Genomic DNA, 20,954 nt, shown 5'->3' with positions numbered 1-20,954 from the left:
AAGACTTCATTCATTCATCCATCCATCTAACCAACCTACTGACAATATTTATTACGATCGTATGTAAAGTTTCGTCAAAAAAAAAACTTAATTAAAAAATGAAACTGAGAGTAAATGCGTGGCGTAGTGTAGTGTGCTGTGCAGCGTTATGCTCTGATATGATGTAGTGTAGTGTGTTTCGGCGATGGTGGAGCTCTTTGAATATTTTTAACTGCAGAAAGACTCAGACAAAATGAAAAAAGCTACAAACTACAAGTTATTCAAAATATGTATTTTTCTTTAGTTTTTTGTGTAATTTCATTTTGAAGATTGAGTTTGAGTCGAAACATACAAAAAAAGCATTTTGGTTCGAAAAAAAAAACAACGCAGCTGATGCCAAAACTAAATTGTTTTACATGAAACAGTCGAAGACGTGCAAGGCACGATTACGGAAGGAATAGCGGATTGTTAAAGTAGAAAACAAATTTTAAATAAATTCAAACAATTACTTAAATAAATTGTAAATATATAAAATAAAATTATAAAAAAGTAAAGTAAAAAATATTATTATAGTTTTTAATATTAAACAAAGAAATAAAATGGAATTTTATTAAGAAAAAAGTGAAATCTGAACAAAATTAAACAAATTATTGTCACAATATTTTTTAAGTGTTAAATTTTTAAGCAAAAAATATATTTTTTTATTAATATTACGAAAGTTAAATTTAGTTATTTACATTAAATATTTATATAAAATTTTCTGAAAAACCTGATCCACAATAAGTGTTAATAAAAATACCATAAATATAACTAAATTAAATAAAACGCAATTGCAGAAAATTGTATTATTAAATTATAAAAATTTAACTGCAAAATATACACTTTTCGTACATTAAAAAAATTAAAAAAAACAACACAGAAAGATTTAAAAAAAGTTAATTTAACACTTTCATTTTCATTTCAACCAATGAATTAAAACAACAACAATAACCAACGACAACAAAAGAAAAGCAACAACAACAATAATAACCAACATTTAAACTTGCTGTTAGCCAAAGTTGTTGGTTTTACGTCTTTCTTTAGTTTACTTTTGGTTAAATAACTAAATCCGCTAATAAAAAACAAAACAGAAACAATACAAAATCGAACAAAAATTCAATTTAAAATTAAAAAAATCAATTTCCAAGCTGTTTAAAAAAAATTCAATTTAAATCAATTTATTTAATTGTGTGTGTGTTATTTTCATCTTATGTTTTTGTTTCTTTTTTCACTTCCGTTCAATTTACAAATACTATTTTAATCGCTCCATTACAAAAGGCCCAGTTAAAAATTCAAAAATATTTTGCGAATTACAAGAGATTGGTACGATTAGTTAAAAAACAGCATCATTCATAATGCGTTTAACGCCGTTTTTTATATGTTTTGGTAAGTTATTATTCAACTAATTGATTATTTGAAAGTTAAGTAATTATTAAAATTTTGAGCAAATTTAGCTTAAGGGCTAATAATTGTATTAAGTTAAAGTGATTAAACCATAAATATGTTAGTTAATAGATCTAAAAATGTACAGTAAATAATTTCTTTATTTTCGGAAGCCCCAGTAGACCTTTTAGGTCTAATTACATTGTTTTTCATTTTGAGATTGTGTTTGAAATCTGATTTGAAAGTTCAAAATACATTTCACATATTATTCTCAGTCATTCTAGCGGGTTAGCAAACAGTTTATTAGCTTAGTAAGGTAGTATTTTATCTCCATCTTTGCTCCGCCTGACTGTTCATATACATACATACATATGTACATATACATAGGTACTTTTATCTCTAGTTTGTCTTCAAAACTTTCAAGTTTGAAACTTTGTACACTTTGGGAAATGTCATTTTGCACCCTTTTTGCCATTATTTATCGATATACCAGTCCATTTAAGTCTAAGTACTTCGTCAACTAGCCCATGGAATAGTCAATATGGTACTCTATATTTAGACTAGTCTATAGACAACTCAAAATTCTGGAATTGAAAATGTCTAAGACCTTAAAAATTTTAGCAGTCCGATAACAGACACTAAAAATGGGATGGTTGATTAACGTGGTGTGAATAGTAGATGCGGATGGACTCCATTTTGACAAGACCATACCACTCGTCAGATGTATCCTGCATTATAAATCTAGCCTGTAGAAGTATAATATCTCAATAGGATGAGTTTGAAGTCAGATAACACAGGCCGACAAATTTTTAACCCAAAGTATACTTTTCAAAAAGATTGGGCTGTGCTGAATCCAAATTTGGCCTTCATTTGGCAAAGCGTCAAATTTTTAACCCAAAGTATACTTTTCAAACGTATTGAGCTGCGCTGAATTCGAATCTGGCCCCCATCACATCTGGTATTCGAGATATCGTGTTCTGAAGTTTGAAAAAAACGCCATTTTGTTTCTTTTGGAGACGTTATAACAGCTCCAAGACAACTTTATTTTTGCCATGTGAAGGTTCATTCTTTAAAATAATATCTAACATATCTTCTTTCATCTTCGAGATATCTTCACCTAAATTATGAAAACTAATGGTTTTCGGTATATTTATGGTATTAACACTCTACACTACACCATTCATTCGAAAAGTATAACTTGGTCTCAGAGTTTCAACTTTTCCAAATTATGTCGGTCTGTGTAATTCACCAATGTTGAAAATAAAGTATTTGCTCAGGAATCGATTCCTTTCGATAGCTAATGCAGGGCATTCGCAGAGAAGGTGGAAAACTGATGCTCTTTATCCCTGTTCTTGCTGTGACAAAAGTTTTCCTAGAACCCAGTGTCCCGTAATTACTGCCAGTAACCTCAATATATTCCGCCTATTTCGGATTAAATGTTGTCCAGTGCTTGAAGAAAGCCCACATTAGTCCTTCTACATATGTCGAAATTATTTCATCTACATATTTTCAGCCTTTTGAAGAAAAAAATTGAAGATACAACTTTTAATAAATCCCAATGAATTTGCTACTGAAACAGCGTTGGAGATATCCAAAGCAGTTAATTTTTAAATTAGTCTCTATGAGCAAAGATCCAAACTAGGGTAATGTCATTCGTACGTTGTCTGACTAATAAATGAAGTGTAAGAGTTGAATGAATGATGTGTCAACTGGTTGTCGACAAAAAGTCCTATTGAGGTCATATAATGTTCTACCTTAATAGTACTTCTATTCCTTTTCGGAACTGATTAATAATCCGGCTTTTACTGCTGTGACTCTAATTGTTAGATCCAGTTGCTTTTTCATTTGAGTGGAAGTTTGAATAAATTTTTTTTATCCTTTAGAAAATTTTTCTGGGTCATTCTTAGATTATTGCTATAGGAACCCGTTTATAGTTTTCGAAGTATCTTAGTCTGATTTTTGTAGAAACCATAAAGCAATAGATATCATAGGCCAACACATTTTTAACCCAGAGTGCTGAAAGTACTTCTAATCTGGCCCTAGATTTTCCCCGTAAGATATTGAGTTCTAAGCTTAAAATATACCCAATTTGGTCCTATTTGCGAAGACATTTTGGTTTGTAAAACTTGTCATTTCATCTGAAAGCCCAAAAACTGTTATATCTACATTCTTTTTTGAAATGTATTATCTTTTGCTTGAAACAGATAGGACTCTCAGATGTCACGCTGCTATAACGTCTCAATTATGGTAAAAAACGGAAAAATTAAAACCTTTAATGGAGAAGTTCAGATTGAAATGGGAGTAATCGACACCCATTTATTGAACCAGAACCTTTTTGGTATATCAGTATATTTGTAAATTCTTGAAAATGTCGTTATAAATCTACGTAGATTCTGTTGCTTGAAGAATGAAACTTTTGAGGATATATTCCACAACTGCCATCATTATAACTATAGAAAATATCATTTTCGATTCACCCGTATATTCTTATATATTAATATTTTAAATTCAGTTTAAATTTTATTTTGTTGTTAAGACTGAACTTTATTTTTCGTAACACTTGGCGACTTGTGAAATTTGCATTTTTTTATCAGTTCAAAATTTGTTGTTACTTGTGTCTGCGCCTCTGTGACTCTCCTCTTGTTGTTTGCTTTTTTATTTTTACTCATTTTATTTATTTTTTTTATTTTTTTTTTACAAAAGTTATTGTTGTTATTGTATTAAGTGGAACATCACCTAAAAGTATATGAGTTGTGACCTTAATACGCTTACTAAAGGTTTTAAACATTTGCGGTTTTAAATATTTTAGTTTAAGTTTGTCTGAGTGTGAGTAGTTTTTTTTTTGTTATTTCTTTAAAGAAAAGAAAATATTGTGTAATATTTACTTTTTTGGCTGATAATTATTTTGTATGATTTTAGGTTTGCTATTAAACTAAAATTTTAATAGTCATCTGCTGTCGTACTTACCCGTAACTTACATATTTAGCAGACGAAAGACTTAAGACAAATACGTGTTTAATTAAATTGTCATTAAATGAAATTTCAACATTTTAATATTTACGATTTAAACAAAAATCTTTAGTAAGAGGATTTTTAAATTAAGTTTTTGTTTTCTGTAGAGAAATCTGTAATGCAAAGATAAATTGTTAACTAAATTATTTTAAATTACTTTAATGTTATTTACATCTTTATGTAAGTTTATATTTGTGTTGTAATTTTGTAAGCCTATTTCAGCTGATGTTTAATATAATTATAATTTTAATATGTTTTTTTTATATTTTATATTGCAACGATTGAAATGTGATTTCTTTAAAGTATTTCTGGTTAATATTGGAATGCGGTAGAGATGACTATAAGTATGTAAAGTTAAACATAATATGATTAGGACAACTAATAATATTATTACATGTTAGAATGATTGTTGTAACTTTGCTTAACTATATCCTCGGTCTAAACCTTAGAAAAATTAATTAATTAATTATTAATATACTAAATAATGTATTCAATTTGTTGGCCATATGATACCCTACACCAGTGAGTAATATTTTATAAATATGGATTACTTTTAATACTAAAGTATTTAAGTTGTTTTTTGTCTTAATTCCAACATATTTTATAAATCGACTTTAAGATAATCAAAGAATCGACTTTTTGTCAGAAAAAGTCGATAAGTCGACTCTTTGTCCTATCAAAGTCGATAAGTCAACTATCTCGTAGGAAAAAAGTCGAAGAATCGATTAAACAAATAAAATTACTTTTAATATTAAAGTATTTAAGTTGTTTTTTGTCTTAATTCCAAAATATTTTATAAATCGACTTTAAAATAATCGAAGAATCGACTTTTTGTCAGAAATAAGTCGACCCTTTGTCATCTCGTAGGAAAAAAGCCAAAGAATTGATTAAACAAATAAAAGTTGAAAAAATGAAAAGTCTAAAAATGTTGGAAAAAGATGGGAAAACTCGAAAAAAATTTGGAAAAAGTTAGATATTAAAAAATTTTTCGAAAATCCGTCCTTTCACAAAACACAAAAGTTGGAAAGCCGACATTTCATAAAACACAAAAGTCGAAGAGTCGACTTTTTAAAAGTCGAAGAGTCGACTTTTTAAAAGTAAAAAAGTCGACTTTTTGTTTCAACTATAGAACTCTAGTAGACGGCATAACGTTTACAGAATATTATCGTAGTACTAGTGTTTATAAGTAAGTTATTGACCTTCAAGTGATTTTCTGAAAGGGACTTTGTACAGGGGCTGCGGTCAAAAGAGGTCCGATCATTAAAAACATCAGCAATAACAATTACACTTATACAGAGCTGAGTTGTGCCGATTTTTTGAGATACTAGAAAATTTAACATAATTATGAGCTTAAGACCCTTCGGTTGTTGGGACTAGGTGATATAATGGACCGATTTCAACCATTTTAAATAGGCTCGTAGTGCGTGAACCAGGTATACTTACATGGACACATAGATGGATGGACAGATGGACATTATTGAATCGACTCAAGAAGTGATTCTGAACCGATTAGCATTCCTTAAGGTGGCTGTATGATCAATATGTTTGGGTGTTACAAACATCAACACAAACACATAATACCTTCCCCTACTATAGAGTAGAGTATAAAAATACAAGAACTTAAAAAATCATAATAAATTTACAAAATATTTGTGTAATGAAAAATATAATGAGCGAAAACTGGTTCCAAACTTAAATGGGGGAAAAGAAAGTGAAACCGAAAAAAAAAAACACCAAAATCCAGCTCAACACTTAAGACAACAATCTTTTGTATGCAAATAAAGTGAAATAAAACCATATAAAAAAGGAATAAAAAAAATAATATTTACAATAATTGCATGCAAATAATATGCAAAAAAAGAAATGTTTTCAATAATGACTAACATTGAAAAAAAAAAAAAAAAATATATATAAGCAAAAAAACCAGATATCTGGCAACCAGCTTAAATGAAATTCAATATAGTATGTATTCGTTAGTTGTTGGAGCGAAAAATGCAGACAAAACAACTTCCTGAAAGACGGTGTATGAAATATGACGTCATTAAATCCATAAAAAAAAGTTGTTAAAAGAAAGCCCTAGGAAAATAATGAGCAGAAAGCTTAATTGGTTATTTAAGACATAGTTCAGGGAAATAATATAAGGGGAACTATATTCTTACACAACATAAGTTTTTAGTATAGCAAAAAGTTATTTCGCTAATTCACCAACATTTTTTATTACAAAATTTTCCGCAATGCAAAAAGTGCAATGTTTAAATGTTCCAAGGAAAAGGGTTAAAAATCATTTCATAATAACTGAATAGCAATAAGATTGCAATTTTTAGTATGACAAATAATGACAAAAACAATGATTTTATCCCAAATTTGTATTCCCTAAACAATCCCTCATAAATATTGCACTTAGGAATTCAATACATATTTATAAAATTTTATTTTTAGTTTTTTAAAATGTAATTTAAATGATTTGAAATGAAAGATTCAACTTAAACTCCCCCTAGTTTTCAAGGTTACAACAATCAAATTTCAGGCACTTTTGAAACATCCCTTCAAAATTGTTCAACTTTGATTGAAAACTTTACATGGCTATGATTGCTAGCTAGCTAATTTATAAGCAAACATTCACTTATTTCGAATAATCAGATATTTGTCAATTTCAGATTAAATATCTATCTAAAATTCCAAACACATCACTGGGACATTGCACTTTCGATTAAATACTTTGTTTGAAGCATAAATTTTAGATAATTTAAAATCAAATTGTTTAAAAACTGTGATATGTTTCGACGTTAGTTTTCAAGGTTACATAAATTTATATTTAGACATATTCCAGACATTTACACAAAATTAGTGGACACGTTTTGGCAACAAAATTCCTTTGCAATTGCAAAAATGAACGATTCAAACGAATTTTCTGGATAATAGCATCAAATGATTTCAACGTTTTGATATTTTATTAATTTAATTATAGAAATATTTCGGTGACTGGATCTTTGTGGGTAGGTTCTGTGGGATTATGAAACAGTTTTATGGAAAATATATTCAAATATCATATCGTAATGTATACTAATGTAGTATTGGATCAACATTTAGCCGAGAGGTAAATCTTTTAAAGTCAATGAATGAATTCAATGAAGAACACTCAGGTAGTAAAATTTGTAGATGATTGATATCGTTCTATGTAAGTTCTAAGTTCATGGCTCAAGTACTCCAGCTAACTAATATTTTGCCTAATAATCCCTTTGCGGAATGATAGGCATCATGAGAAAAAGCCCATCAAAGTGGAGATAATCACTCAGTTGAACGCACTTGGTGTCTCGTAACCACAGATGGACTAGCGAGATCAACGTTGTGATGAGCGACACTGAAGCAATCGCATCCTACACATGAGCGCTTGTACAAACACTTTACTTCAGAACTACAGCTAACTAATCTCTTGCCTAGTTGTCCTATTGCAGAATGACAGGCATCATGAGTAAAAATCCAATGATTATCACGACAAAGGACAAAGAGGAGACAATCACTCAGTTGATTGCGCTTCCCCCATCCAGAGGTTCTCTTCAGTGCATTCCTTAACCTTTGGAAGACCGCGCAATCATACAACTGAGATAGCTCTGTTGTCTCGGCAACAGGACCTAAAGACATATTTGGTGGGCTAAAATATGTGTTAATATGCTGGGTGATTTTACCACAGAATAAAAATTATCATATAATTCACAGAACTCAATAATTGCCACGTTTGGAAGTGACAAGTCCAACCTCAACTACACCATATGACAACAGCAGCAAAGTTGTCACCTCATCAGTTCCCCGAAATAACAAGGCATACTCAATAAGCATTAATACCCCCTCGCTGGGAAAACACCAACGAGATTTTCCCCACGACCATCCTCGGAATTACAGATAACTATTAAGAGTTAACCTGATAATTTTCCGACGTCGAAGAAGACAATTACTTACTACAGAAAGGTGGTACTGTAGTATCCAGTTTGATGCATTCGTCGTCCTAGTCAAATCACCTATTGACATCTGTTAAGACGGCTAAAGCTTCAAAAGACTTGCTACGAAGTGCATAGAACTTTATATATCAGTGTCTAAGCCAATACGAGCATCCCACAGTCGGCATAAGGTGAATCATGCAGGCCACTAATGCACGTAGTTCCAGATTATGTGGTTCTCTGGTCAAACCTCGAGACTCTCCAAAGAATGGCTGCTCCAGTTTCTGGTTTGGAAAAAACTAGAGGTATTTTTAGCAATTATATTACCCGGGAAACAACACTAAACTGAGAAAGATTCACAAAGGTAAAATTCCCCGGAGGGTGGGGGTAGGCAGATTGATAGAGAAGACTGCTTCTTAATGGCGCTCTATCTAGCAGTCAATATATCCAATTCAATTATTACTGGCCCAGCAACTTGCTTAATAAACGAGAAATACTAAATTGCATAGGGAGTTTTCCATCGAAAAAAGGCCACATTAACTTGACCATTCTGCATATGTCTAGGTTATTTCATCTATTTTTAGCCTTTTAAAGAAAAAGTCTGAGGATACTACTTTTAATAGACCTCAGCGGCATTGTCTACCTGTTCATTACCATAGTAGTCACTATCCGCAGGGACACAAATATTCTTATATTTCAGCCTAAAAGAACTGAGATTCTTATCTCAAATTCGTCTTAGAAAATACCAGAAATAACACCGCTGTTCATTTAAGAACCATCTGTGTTTTATTCATTCAATATGTTACCTTACGATCACTCGCTAGTGAATTCTGATTCTAAATGTTCTATCAAAGTCCGTATGTGGAATAAATATAATCAGAAGGTTGGTTCAAGATAGAGAGCAGATGACTTACAATCCTCTCATATCCATATTTTCTTGATCTCCAACATTTGGATTCGTTATGTCCCATTGTTCGATAAGGGAATTGAAGCTTGAAATCTTGGTATTTGTTGTTAACAGTACCAGTTCTATTTTGCTTGTCTAGACAAGTTCCGTGGCCTAGTTATTGAGTAACAATAGATCGTTGGACACGATATCACCAAACATCTCCGGAAACATATCTGATATTAATACAACTACCTCCTCCGCTTAAGCCTTAAGGGATATAAGTTGCCGTAGTAATGGAGAAATGTCGCCGCCCTGGGTGTTTCGGATCATTAGCATAGATACTAACCAGTTGCCGGTATAATCTTCAACATCCAGGTTGGTTGAATCCGATAGATGTTTCTATAACTTTTACAACCACGTGTAACTAATTGTTTTGAAATGTTACTAATCGGAGAAAATTTATTCGCATTTTTATGGCATCTGTTGCTAATTTTAGGATGATATACCTTTTCGCAGTTTGTAGCATCATTGTCAAAATTCGATATAATTCTGCAGATGATTTATACCAGGAATCATAAATCCTTTTCTTATAGGTGGGATTTGGCTGATCCCTAGCTAGATTTTTACTTAGTCTTGCGGATACCTTTGTGTTTCCTAAAGTTTGCCAAAAGCTTATATGTATATTGTATTTAATAAATTTAGAATTTATTTTCTATGTAAATTTTCAGTTTCATTCATAATTTTGATACAACCATTGTGAAATACTGTTAACTGGAACAACTCTATACTAATGTTTACATTTTTCTATAATCGTATTATCCAATTTTTTTAATTATGTATAGATGTTGTTAATTAGGAAAGAAAAATACCACAATAATCACATGAGATTTTTTAAGACTCGTAAATATATTTTTAAAAATATATAACTTTTATTTTCATTTACTTCTGTGTACATGACCATAGACAATATTTTTTATTTTATTTAAGTTATGTGTTTAACTAGTCATACAAAATTAAAAAAAAAATATTAGGAAATACAAGTTTATCAGCTGTTGAGCATCGCAAACAACATGATCACCATCATCAGCCGCTGCTGCATGCTACGAGAAATTGACTTCACTCCACTCTACTGGTAGAAATACATAAATCGCATGAGTAGACATAAATTATTTAATGTTATGTTGTTAAAGTTTTTTTTTTTTAATTTTTTTGGAACAAGTTATTTTAGTGGGATTATAGTTGTACGATTGTGTATATGAATTCACTTCAATGGTAGGTTAATCCCCAGTTATGCAATCAAATTCCAAATTCCAGTAGCTTTAAACTATTAACATCCACCATCACAATCATTACTATCATCATCATCATCCGCATCGTTAGCGTCTTCGCCATTGTCGTCGCCGTCATCGTAGTTGCTGGCGATGACGCTAAACAACTGTAATTTCTGTTTAACAACTTTTTAAGCTGCTTTTTCAGGCATGACGAATGTTGCAAGCAACTGGCTTGAGAAATGCATGATAAATGGTTGGTTGTTCCATGATATTTCTTGTGTGTGTGTGTGTTTTTTTAAGGAAGTAAATCGTATTTTGATGCTATCGGGTCTGTTCACTTTCGTTTGTTTAGATGACTAAAAATAGTTTTTCACTTTTTCGTTTTATTTTCTTTACACTAATGGAAAAACGTTCGTTAGACGATGGAAAATAGGAAGTGAATTTAATTGGTATTCAAAAATGTTGATAACTATAATGTAACTATAATTTTTATTAACTATTTCTTAGCAGAATTTAGATCTTGGGGTTATTAACATTGAGTCAGAGTTTGAGAAATCCCCAAGAGGAGTGGAAAATATTTCGGATATAGTCTAGTCTATAGTCTAGTCTATAGTCTGGTCTATAGTCTAGTCTATAGTCTAGTCTATAGTCTGGTCTATAGTCTAGTCTATAGTCTAGTCTATAGTCTAGTCTATAGTCTAGTCTATAGTCTAGTCTATAGTCTAGTCTATAGTCTAGTCTAGTCTAGTCTAGTCTAGTCTAGTCTAGTCTAGTCTAGTCTAGTCTAGTCTAGTCTAGTCTATAGTCTAGTCTAGTCTAGTCTAGTCTATAGTCTACTCTATAGTCTAGTCTATAGTCTAATCTATAGTCTAGTCTATAGTCTAGTCTATGGTCTAGTCTATTGTCTAGTCTATTGTCTAGTCTATAGTCTAGTCTATTGTCTAGTCTATTGTCTAGTCTATTGTCTAGTCTATAGTCTAGTCTATAGTCTAGTCTATAGTCTAGTCTATAGTCTAGTATATAGTCTAGTCTATAGTCTAGTCTATAGTCTAGTCTATAGTCTAGTCTATAGTCTAGTCTATAGTCTAGTCTAGTCTATAGTCTAGTCTATAGTCTAGTCTATAGTCTAATCTATAGTCTAATCTATAGTCTAGTCTATAGTCTAGTCTATAGTCTAGTCTATAGTCTAGTCTATAGTCTAGTCTATAGTCTAGTCTATAGTCTAGTCTATAGTCTAGTCTATAGTCCAGTCTATAGTCTAGTCTATAGTCTAGTCTATAGTCTAGTCTATAGTCTAGTCTATAGTCTAGTCTAGTCTAGTATAGTCTAGTCTATAGTCTAGTCTATAGTCTAGTCAATAGTCTAGTCTATAGTCTAGTCTATAGTCTAGTCTATAGTCTAGTCTATAGTCTAGTCTATAGTCTAGTCTATAGTCTAGTCTATAGTCTAGTCTATAGTCTAGTCTATAGTCTAGTCTATATTCTAGTCTATAGTCTAGTCTATAGTCTAGTCTATAGTCTAGTCTATAGTCTAGTCTATAGTCTAGTCTATAGTCTAGTCTATAGTCTAGTCTATAGTCTAGTCTATAGTCTAGTCTATAGTCTAGTCTATAGTCTAGTCTATAGTCTAATCTATAGTCTAGTCTAGTCTATAGTCTAGTCTATAGTCTAGTCTATAGTCTAGTCTATTGTCTAGTCTATAGTCTAGTCTATAGTCTAGTCTATAGTCTAGTCTTTAGTCTAGTCTTTAGTCTATTCTAGTCTAGTCTATAGTCTAGTCTATAGTCTAGTCTATAGTCTAGTCTATAGTCTAGTCTATAGTCTAGTCTATAGTCTAGTCTATAGTCTAGTCTATAGTCTAGTCTATAGTCTATAATCTAGTCTATAGTCTAGTCTATAGTCTAGTCTATAATCTAGTCTATAGTCTAGTCTACAGTCTAGTCTATAGCTTAGTATATAGTCTATTCTATAATCTGGTCTATTATTTTTGAAATTACTAACAAAAACCACCCATTCTATACAAAGCCGGCTAATTGTAAAAAAATCGAAAACACAACTTACGAATATGTGAAATTTCGTTACGATATTGGAGATATCCCACGAGATACTAAGCTACATATGTATGTATATATTTCCAAAAGAAAAGATTGTGAACCACTTTGAGAAATAAATTAAGACTTCGGGAAATATATGAAAAGAGATCAGAACATTGTTTGTAGTGAATAAAACTCACAAATAAATAATTAAGCATGACATTTGTTCCAAGTGAGAGTTGATCTCTTTGAACGCAATTGTAATTTAACTTTTACTGTTACTTTTGCGTAAAAAATATACAAATATTTATAAAATTTTACACCATACATGAACTCTTCATAGCAATTAAATAAAATAATAGTAATATTAACATTAATTGTATAAACACAAATGTCTGAATGCATAATTACCTGTAGAAATGTCAAAATAATTTAAATATTGTAGGTTGATTTTGCCTCGAATGTTTTGCATGTTAAAACTAAAATTTAAGTGAAAGTGACAACAAAATATTTAACAAAAAAAAAAAAAAAAAACTAAATACATAAATATTAAAAAACAATCATAAACAACTAAAATAACATATAAATTTACCTAAAGGTTCATAAATAAAAAAACACTCCTTAAAGATTTATCTGTAATTAAATTGTTTCAAAGATAAACATCATTTCTGTTCGACTTTTATAAAATGAGTCTTTAAATTCCATAATGATCACAGAAGAAATGCTATGCGACCTTGAATTTTGTACAATATGAAAGCTTGACATAAATAATTCACCAAAAAAAAAGAGAAACAAAATAAATGTTTCCATAAATTCATGTTAAGTCTTCTCTGAAACATGAATAATGATTATATCACTCTCGTACCACAATGCACCAACAGACTAAAATCATCGTTTTTGAAATTTTAAAACTATCGAAAAATAAACTTTAAGTATGACTTCCAGATATTAAGACAGCTTTGCCCAAATTAAAAAGACACTATGAGTCAAAAACCAATTAATGTAAACAAACTTGAAAACATGGCATGATCCCAAATTAAAAAAAAAACTTTAGAGTGATGCCACTTAATATAAAACATTAAATTTTATGTAAATCTGTTATAAATAGAAACTAAAGGGCCCTTCAGACGATCACACTTTACGTACGACAAGTCTAATGAAAAAGTAAAATGAATTTCCATCTGTATGACAAAAAAGAGAATAAAAGTCGTATGATTTATATTTTTTGTGTTTACACGATTGATATAAAACAATAACAAAGTAAGATGAAACAGATGTTTCACTTTTTTGTATGTGTTTACCTAAAAATACATCCCTGATCTAATGCGACTTGCTTGTTTTTTGAACCATTTCAAAAAATGAAGAGAGCCATACGACTGTCAAATTTTCCATCCGTATTCTCTCTCAATGTGTGATGATTTCGTTACATATTGCGTTTAGACGATCCCATCCGTTCTCTTCTACTCAAAATTTTGACAGATCATATTACTTGTGTGCTCATGTGAAGGGGACTTAAGTGAAAACTAATCAAATCTGCGGTAAGAAAAAAAGCTATATATCTTCCAGCTAGTGCTGTAATATTCTACTACTTTTGATTACGCAATACTACTCAATACTATTCGTTTGGGTACTCAATACTACTCGATATTTTTAACGGTTTTATTTTAAATTAGAAACGAGGAATTTTTCCTTTTTTTTAAGTAAACTTAGACCAGACATCACACCTCTTTTGAGACATTTTATTTTTTTAGATTGCGTCAATAAATATTTGTAATTTTTTAACTATTATTGCAGTTTTTAAATTATTTTTATAATGATTTGATATTGCTAAGAGTTGCATTTCTAATAATGATATGATCTGTATTAGTTGTAGAACTGTATTTTTTCACATCATAGCCGTTAAATTTAAATAAGTTAAATCCATATACAAGTCTGAAAGTATTGAGTAACTATTTTTTAGTATTGAGTGCCCAAAAAATAGAGCAAATACTCGATACCCACTACTCAATACTTTAACAGCACTACTTCCAGCATATATTACTTGTTCACAAATACCTAATACGTGTGGGTCTTTGAACGAGGGCCTACAATGGATTAGAAACTTTACTTCGAGTCTAATTATCTAATACACCACTTTAACGAGGAAGGCAAGATGGGTGTGTGTTGATGTCTGCAACGCTTAAAATAATTTTCTGAGTCGATTAAGCCATGTCCGTCCGGCTGCCTGTCCATTTGATGTGAATGGCCATCATTTAACCTTAGCTTCCATACTTCTTTTGACATTTTCAATGCTAGAAATATTCGTGTGTTAGTTCGGTCCAAGAACTGTTATAAATTTTTAATCTAATCGGATAGCGAAAGTTCTTGCGAAAAGGGAATTCCACAAACTTTTAGAGGATAACTTCTTAGACATTAGGCGTATGATTATGAATCCATAGGGTTTAATATAATACTTAACTCAAGCAACTCAGCGTATATCCTTTATGCTTAGAGAGACTGCAAAATATGTGTATGAACCTCGTGGGTTTTAACGACTAATGGTGGGTTTTCCGTTTGCATCGGAATGTATTCAGTATCTGCCCTTCAATTCACAAACATATTCGATAGGAGGTTAATCATGTGGTTATTCCAAAGTCGCTCTAATAAAACGATAACAATTTTAGATATTAATCCCTCCGTAACCGAAGTATAACCTTTGGAATATAATAAATCAGCTAGTTTTGTGATTTATAATGATAGTTGGTACATTGATCTCTGTCTAGTGTAAGGATCTGATTTTTAAATACTGTCTATGGCGTACGTATGACAGATTTTTGTAACCGAGGGTTGGAATTCCAAGATAAAGATACCTAAGAAGTATATTGAAAACTACCACTCTTTTTAAGAAAAATTGGATTAAAAAATCTGGTCTGAATGCCCCTAAATCAGCATTCCGATGTTCCGAATTAGTAAAACTACTGATTCGATAGATTTCAAGATAAGACGGTTATAACCAAAAACGAATAACATTTAAATTTATTAACATTTTGGTATCTGGTTTTACTAAATTTAATGAGTATGGGAAAATTGAAAATCCCACATATGTATGTATATTCTGAAATATTTCTTGAAAATAAATCTATTTATTATGGTTCTTTAAAGTAATTTAAGAAATTTTAAAATTTTGGATTTTTTTTATCAAAAATATTTGACATTGGATATAAAATTTCTGGCAACTTGCCAAGTTTTTAAAAAACATTTCTGCAGGTTAATTTAAACAACTCTTACGTGTTGTGAGTGCGTACTTGTACGAGTATTGCCTGCAAATTGAATTGAAACAAAAATATTTACAAAAAAAATTATTTAAAACTAAACAAACACTTTAACTTAATACTATTGAAAGTATACGAAACAAATGTGTGCAGTCGACAAATAGTTAGTCATACCTGGTAAAGGTGACTTTTAATTTTTGAATTGATGAACGACACAATTTTTCGGTCTCTCAACAATTTTGTCAGTCTCAGGGGCATTCATTCAAAACATTTCAAAAACCATCATACATTTAGATATTTTGTGTATTTATTTACCCGGTTATTGCATTTTGTGTGTTCATTTGTTGTTATTTCTGTTGAATAGATTTTAATTTTTTATACAAACATTGCAAACAAATGGAGCAGCACCGGTATTGTTTGTCTACTTTGTTAACAATAAAAATTAAATAAAGATTACTCAATCATTAGCATATGGAAATTATCAATAGTCGGACAAGACTTTGATATGTTACGATGACATTTTATTCAATACATTTATGTATATTTAAAACACTGAGAGAAAAATATTCTGAAAAGTAAAGAATATTTATTTATATTTAATTTTAATATGTTTCAGGTCTGTTAGCAGCCATAATAATTCAAGTAACGGCATCGCCCGGTAACGATGATGATGACTATGAACCGCGTCACTTGATGAACGATCAATGTAAGTATTAAGAAATTCAAAATACACACTATTAACCCATACATAACAATTGAGTTTGGATTCATAACTACTTTTAAGGCAGCGTCTTTTTTCCAGTCACAATCGGACTCACCATTTTCCAAACCACTAGTGGGACTTAGTACGAAGCGAGCCGGACGTAATAAGGATTGGAAACAAGATGTAGATCCCAAATCAGACTCAGCAGCTGATTCGCTGGCGGAGGATGACTCTGAAGATGATGAAGGTTCTACGGAATACTATGATGAAGAGAGTGATGAAAGTAATAGCAGTGGTAGTAATAGTGAAAGTGGTAGTAATGAGTCCATACCACGTTTATTGTCACAATCAGCATTTCATCGTATCTCAGAAACGTTGGGTGCTTTAAATACTGTAGGTCATATGCTAGTCGATACGATGCGGGGACATGATGCTAAGTCTGATACGACTGTATCGACAACAACTACTAGCACAACAACAACTTCAATAATTCCCACTGCTCAGGATGCCGGAGAAACATCCTCTAAGGTTTTAACTTTATCGCCCGAGGAGAATTCTGTTATACAAGACGTTAGCTCATCAGATATTCAAATAGCCAATAAAAGAATTGGCCAAGAAGAGCCCATAAGTAAGCCCATGTTTGTGGAGAATAAAGAGATTAAGAAAAGAAAGAAAAAGAAGAAGACCAACAAGAATAAGGTGAAGAAACCATCGCAAGATTTACAAGTTAACTCCACTAGCCTTAATGCTCTACCCACCACTTTGCGTCCTTTATCTACCACCAGCACTACCTTAGCTACTACCTCCAGACCTTACTCAGATTCTGTAGCATTGGCCACGGATGAATCTACCGCCAAAGATGTAGAAAATCGTTGTAAAACACCCAGTGGTAGACCGGGACGATGTGAAGATTTAAGCAGCTGTCCGGCTTTATTGTTAAATCTCAGCAGTTTGCGAGAATCTTTATGTTTCAAGAGCCTTTTTGTACCGGGAGTATGTTGTCCTCTACCCGACACTCCCACAGTATTAACCACACAAAGACCTCTTAAGTTAACGGCACGACCACCCACCACTGTAGCAACTACCACCCGAAGACCCATAAATCGCCCCTCTTCACCCAGTTTAGTGCTGAAACCTCATGGTAAACCTTCTACTACTACGACTACCACAACCACAGAAGCACCTTTAGAACCCACCGACTTAGAACTTTTGGGATCAAATAGTATTGTGGATCCCGAAGACTGTGGTCAACAAGAGTATTCAACTGGTCGTATTGTGGGTGGTGTAGAGTCACCTAATGGTCAATGGCCCTGGATGGCAGCGATATTCTTGCATGGTCCTAAGCGCACAGAGTTTTGGTGTGGTGGATCTTTGATTGGTTCCAAATATATTTTGACAGCTGCTCATTGTACTCGGGATTCGAGACAAAAACCGTAAGCAACTCATTAATATTTTATAATTTAGATCAAAATTTTATTTACCCCTACATTTTCAGATTTGCTGCCCGTCAATTTACCGTACGTTTGGGAGATATTGATCTCTCTACCGATGCTGAACCATCAGCACCCGTAACATTCGCCGTCAAGGAAGTGCGGGCTCACGAAAGATTTTCACGTATTGGTTTCTATAACGACATTGCCATATTGGTATTAGATAAACCAGTGCGTAAGTCCAAATATGTTATACCAGTATGTTTACCCAGAGTAGGACGTATGCCACCAAAAGAACGTTTGCCCGGCAGAAGAGCAACCGTGGTGGGTTGGGGTACTACATATTATGGTGGCAAGGAATCAACCTCACAGAGACAAGCGGAACTACCGATCTGGCGTAATGAAGATTGTGATCGTTCTTATTTCCAACCTATAAATGAGAACTTTGTGTGTGCGGGTTACTCGGATGGTGGTGTGGATGCTTGTCAGGTGGGTATCAATTAATCAAAAGTGTTTGCTCTATAATAATATGCTTCTAATATTTTTCTTTTAGGGTGATTCTGGCGGTCCTCTTATGATGCGCTACGACTCACGTTGGCTTCAATTGGGTGTAGTTTCGTTTGGTAATAAATGCGGTGAACCTGGTTATCCTGGTGTCTATACTAGAGTCAGTGAATATTTGGATTGGATACGTGATCATACAAAGGACTAGTAACAAATTATTAGTATTACATATAAATATGCTCAAGAAAATGTGTTCTTTGTGTATTTGTTTTAGAAATAATAACTAGTCTTATGCGTTTTTATATATATATTTTTTATTGTTTAAAATCTTGTTGAATTTTATGTAATTTATTAACAAATACGAATGTGTACGATTTTTTTACCGTTTTGTCCTTATCCATACTAGTGTTTAGTTATTTAATTTAATTATATACTATAATTTATTTAATTTAAATTTAACAAAACAAGAAATATGAATAAAATGTATATGAATATTATTACATTTTTAGTATAAATATTGCAAATTTTTTGAAAAGGGTCTTAAATTAAGTTTTTTTCACAGGCCAGTCGACACCAAGAAAACAAAGAGGATTTTGTTGTGCTGAATTTGAATTTGGAGTTTTCAAAATGTCCTAAAATTTTAAAAATTGTCGTTTTTTTGTCATATTTCCAAAGAAATCTTTGATATGTCATCCGAAAGTCTAACATGAATATCTTTTAATATTTGAAACACTATTTGCCAACTTCCAAGATAGATTCCAGGATTTCCCAAATGTACAACCATTCATCAAGAAATCTTTACAATAATCCATTCAATTGACTTTGAAATTCATACAGAACTACTAATATATTTCAAGAATTAAATAACTTTTTTCATGTGATTTCGTAGAGATCTGTAAACTGTTCTTCATTATGTAAAGTATAGGAGCATAATCGCATTTTCGGAACCGATTTTGAACTTGAACTAAAATCCCCCATATTTATATTAACAGATTTTATAAAACACAAAATTTTTCCATACCCTTTCTAAATATTTACTTAATGAACAGTTAAGTACATCTTCTATATATGTACATATAAATGAATGTGTGTTTGTTTGTAAATTTGAAGTTTATAGACAACTACGACTGGAAGAAGCTATAGGCTGCTTTTAATTTTGAAATTTTAAGTGGGCGAGGAGCCACGCCCACATACAAAATAAGTATTATCTCAGTAACTGCAACAGCTGGAGCCCTAAATTTTGTTACGGACAACTTTGACATTCATAAGAATATTTGTGGATAAAATAGGCGGAATGACTATAGTGGTCGTGGCATCTTTCATATTAAGAAAATGTTAAATTTTAGAAAATATATCAGTTATAGTCTTCAAATTTTGTTGACGCCACTTTAGTGTTAATATGATTATTTAGGACAAAAAGTGAGCGGACTAGCAGCAGGGTGCTTGACACTTCCCATATGAATTAAATACAAAAATTCGTTTATCTTGCAAACTATTAAGACTAGATTTTCAAATTTTTCACGAAGACACTTTAGTGTCAATATGATTATTTAAGACAAAAAGTGGTCGGACTAGCAGGAGGTTGCGTGGCACCTCCCATATGAAGTAAATACAAAAATTAATTTATCTTGAAAAATATTAAAACTAGATTCTTCAAATTTTGCACGAAGAACTATAACATCCATGTAAACACTTTGAGTAATAAATTGGCGCGCTATCAATGGGGGTACGGCATCTCCCATATGAATTAAATGCAAAAATTCATTTATCTGGGGAACTAACCAGCCAAATTCATTGAAAATATTCACTATTGTCCTAAGTGGTTTGGTATTGAAAATCAGCCAAATCGGTCCACAACGTAAAGAGTTATGAGTAAAAATTTCAGTCTACCTCGAAAAAAATTAAGTTTTTTTTCCTAATTCTTGAGTAGTTTTCTCAGAAACTACTAAAGATAATGGAATGAATTTTGTCACACGTTATTTTCTTTACCCAGGGATCAAAAAAGTTCAAACTCATAACAATCGATTCAAAATTTCTCATAGCCCCCATACAAAGGCACATATTCTCGGAAATAGATGTATCGTTAATAACTTCGGCAAAAATATCGGTATCACCACGAAATTTTGCACATATGTATATAATAAGTACAGAAATCATATTACCAACATAGATCTGTAAAGGTCGATTATTGGTCACAGCTCCCATATATGGTCCACTTTCGAAAAATACTTAAATAGAAATAACTAATTAAGAAATAAAGATATTGGAATAATATTCAATATAGATATGTTTTGTGTATACGTATATCACTTTGCAAAATACTTTTCGGATTGGTCCATAATTGGGCATAGTTCCCATATAAGGCCCATTTCCGATAACCACGTAATATTACATAACAGAATAAAGATATCGGTATAAATTTCATCATGAATGTGTTTAAAGTAGATATAAAACACCCTGCGAAATTTTTTCCGGTTCGGCCCATAATTGGTCACAGCTCTTATGTAAGGTCCACTTCCGAAAATT

General features: G+C 31.7%; 1 protein-coding gene across 6 annotated transcripts; it reads left to right on the top strand.

Annotated features, from left to right (window-relative positions):
* The first annotated feature begins 432 nt into the window (after positions 1–432).
* Positions 433–18,943, top strand: LOC119616172 (proclotting enzyme). Of its 6 annotated transcripts, XM_037972485.1 has the most exons (6): positions 433–528; positions 1,297–1,404; positions 16,408–16,497; positions 16,580–17,927; positions 17,990–18,413; positions 18,478–18,943. In XM_037972485.1, the coding sequence occupies exons 2-6, from the start codon at positions 1,374–1,376 to the stop codon at positions 18,634–18,636; spliced, it is 2,052 nt and encodes a 683-aa protein (XP_037828413.1). In that variant the 5' UTR covers positions 433–528; positions 1,297–1,373; the 3' UTR covers positions 18,637–18,943. The 6 variants fall into 6 exon arrangements, with proteins under 6 accessions (XP_037828413.1, XP_037828415.1, XP_037828416.1 ...); XM_037972487.1 differs by lacking the exons at positions 433–528; positions 1,297–1,404 and adding an exon at positions 15,807–15,968; XM_037972488.1 differs by lacking the exons at positions 433–528; positions 1,297–1,404 and adding an exon at positions 15,807–15,974.
* The last annotated feature ends 2,011 nt before the right edge of the window (positions 18,944–20,954 follow it).

The sequence above is a fragment of the Lucilia sericata genome, unplaced genomic scaffold, assembly GCF_015586225.1.
Source record: "Lucilia sericata isolate MDLA Ls3-8-SP2 unplaced genomic scaffold, ASM1558622v1 Contig000061F_arrow, whole genome shotgun sequence".
Taxonomy (NCBI): Eukaryota; Metazoa; Arthropoda; class Insecta; order Diptera; family Calliphoridae; genus Lucilia; species Lucilia sericata.
The sequence above is the reverse complement of the archived record's forward strand: the minus strand, read 5'-3'. Positions and strand labels throughout refer to the sequence as shown.

Coding starts and splice junctions, on each gene's coding strand:
- LOC119616172 (XM_037972485.1), top strand. CDS start 1,374: ATGCGTTTAACGCCGTTTTTTATATGTTTTG. Junction 17,928..17,989: donor CGGGATTCGAGACAAAAACC/GTAAGCAACTCA, acceptor CTACATTTTCAG/ATTTGCTGCCCGTCAATTTA. Junction 18,414..18,477: donor GTGGTGTGGATGCTTGTCAG/GTGGGTATCAAT, acceptor TTTTTCTTTTAG/GGTGATTCTGGCGGTCCTCT.